Source organism: Sinocyclocheilus anshuiensis, unplaced genomic scaffold (genome assembly GCF_001515605.1).
Source record: "Sinocyclocheilus anshuiensis isolate Anshui unplaced genomic scaffold, SAMN03320099.WGS_v1.1 scaffold130, whole genome shotgun sequence".
Taxonomy (NCBI): Eukaryota; Metazoa; Chordata; class Actinopteri; order Cypriniformes; family Cyprinidae; genus Sinocyclocheilus; species Sinocyclocheilus anshuiensis.
In genome coordinates this window covers 1,283,321-1,284,508 of record NW_015544207.1, presented here as the reverse complement: position 1 = coordinate 1,284,508, position 1,188 = coordinate 1,283,321, and the positions used below count along the sequence as shown (strand labels likewise).

The following is a 1,188-nucleotide window of genomic DNA, read 5'->3' as shown; positions in this document are numbered from 1 at the left end:
TAAATATTAAAAATGTAATTGAAACTTACCTGCTTGAACTTGATCGGGGTGTTTTGTTAGTTTGATGCGTTTCCTCCTCTTTGAGCCGCTGCTTTTATGAAGACGTTGCCAGGTTTTCACAACAAAACCCGCCATTTCGAGGGGTCCCCCGTTAAAAATCGCGTTCCGAGGATAAAATACGCATGTTTTGGCGGGGTTCCCCTGGTAAAATTCGCATTTCAGGGGCTAAATATCACGTTAATGGGGTCGTTTTTCAACCCGCGGACATGAAAAACAACCGGCGGCAACAGTGTTAAAGCAGCCAAATTCCGCGGACTTGGCAACACTGGAAGAGGCTAGCTTTCGGATAGCGCATCAAGAACCGGGTTGACCGGGTACTCGGTACCACCGGTACTTAAGAAAACCTGGTACCGTAACGTTTTCATTTTTTTAGTACCGACTTGGTACCGAAATACCGGGTCTTTTGACAACACTAGTTGGCAAGTTCTTATTTTTGTAGATTCAAATTTTTGAGTCAAACCATTTACAATGTCAAACTATTTGGTGTTTGTAATGGTAAGCATCACTTCTGATCATTTTTTGAATCGCTAGTCCAAAGTATTAAACGTCAATGTGTAACTCATTCCACACATTTATGATATATAGGCTAATATTGTGCAGTTTGTTGAAATGACCGTACGTGCCATTATGTTATTGACTTGGATTTCTGTAATGCCAACAGAAAGGCTGTCAATGATCCAATGAGTCCAAGAAAGAAGTACCAGTTTTGATATAATTTCAAAGGACCTTATACTTCTGTTTCACATCCACAGGTACCTCTTCCAAAAATCCTGGAGTCAAGGGAAACCAGTCTCTTCTGAGTCACACACATAACTTCATAGAGAGACTGCACAGAGGGACAGGGCCAACATCAGAAAGGTCATGGAGAGAGTGCAGTTCATGTGGCCAAACAATTCCATGGTGCTCCTCAGCTAATGGAGAGAGTAGAGTGTACTCAAATCATTTGACCCAGGGGGTTGGGAATGGAGAGGTAGCTGCACTCCCTTGGAAAAGCGAACAGTTATATAAGAATAAGCATAACATGATGGGCACTTTGATGAGGTCCTGAACTGTAAAATTCAACATGCACATCTATTCATATAAACCACTTCAATAAATGGTGTGAATGTCTGTGAATGGCTACACATA

At 41.8% G+C, this 1,188-nt stretch overlaps 1 protein-coding gene across 1 annotated transcript in view; it reads left to right on the top strand.

The window, feature by feature from the left end:
- LOC107696957 (leiomodin-3-like) overlaps positions 1–1,188 on the top strand; it is a 7,349-nt gene extending 6,161 nt beyond the window's left edge. The window contains exon 4 of the mRNA XM_016497532.1: positions 813–1,188. Coding sequence (XP_016353018.1) covers positions 813–860 — 48 coding nt within the window. The 3' untranslated portion in view covers positions 861–1,188. The remainder of the gene's footprint in view (positions 1–812) is intronic.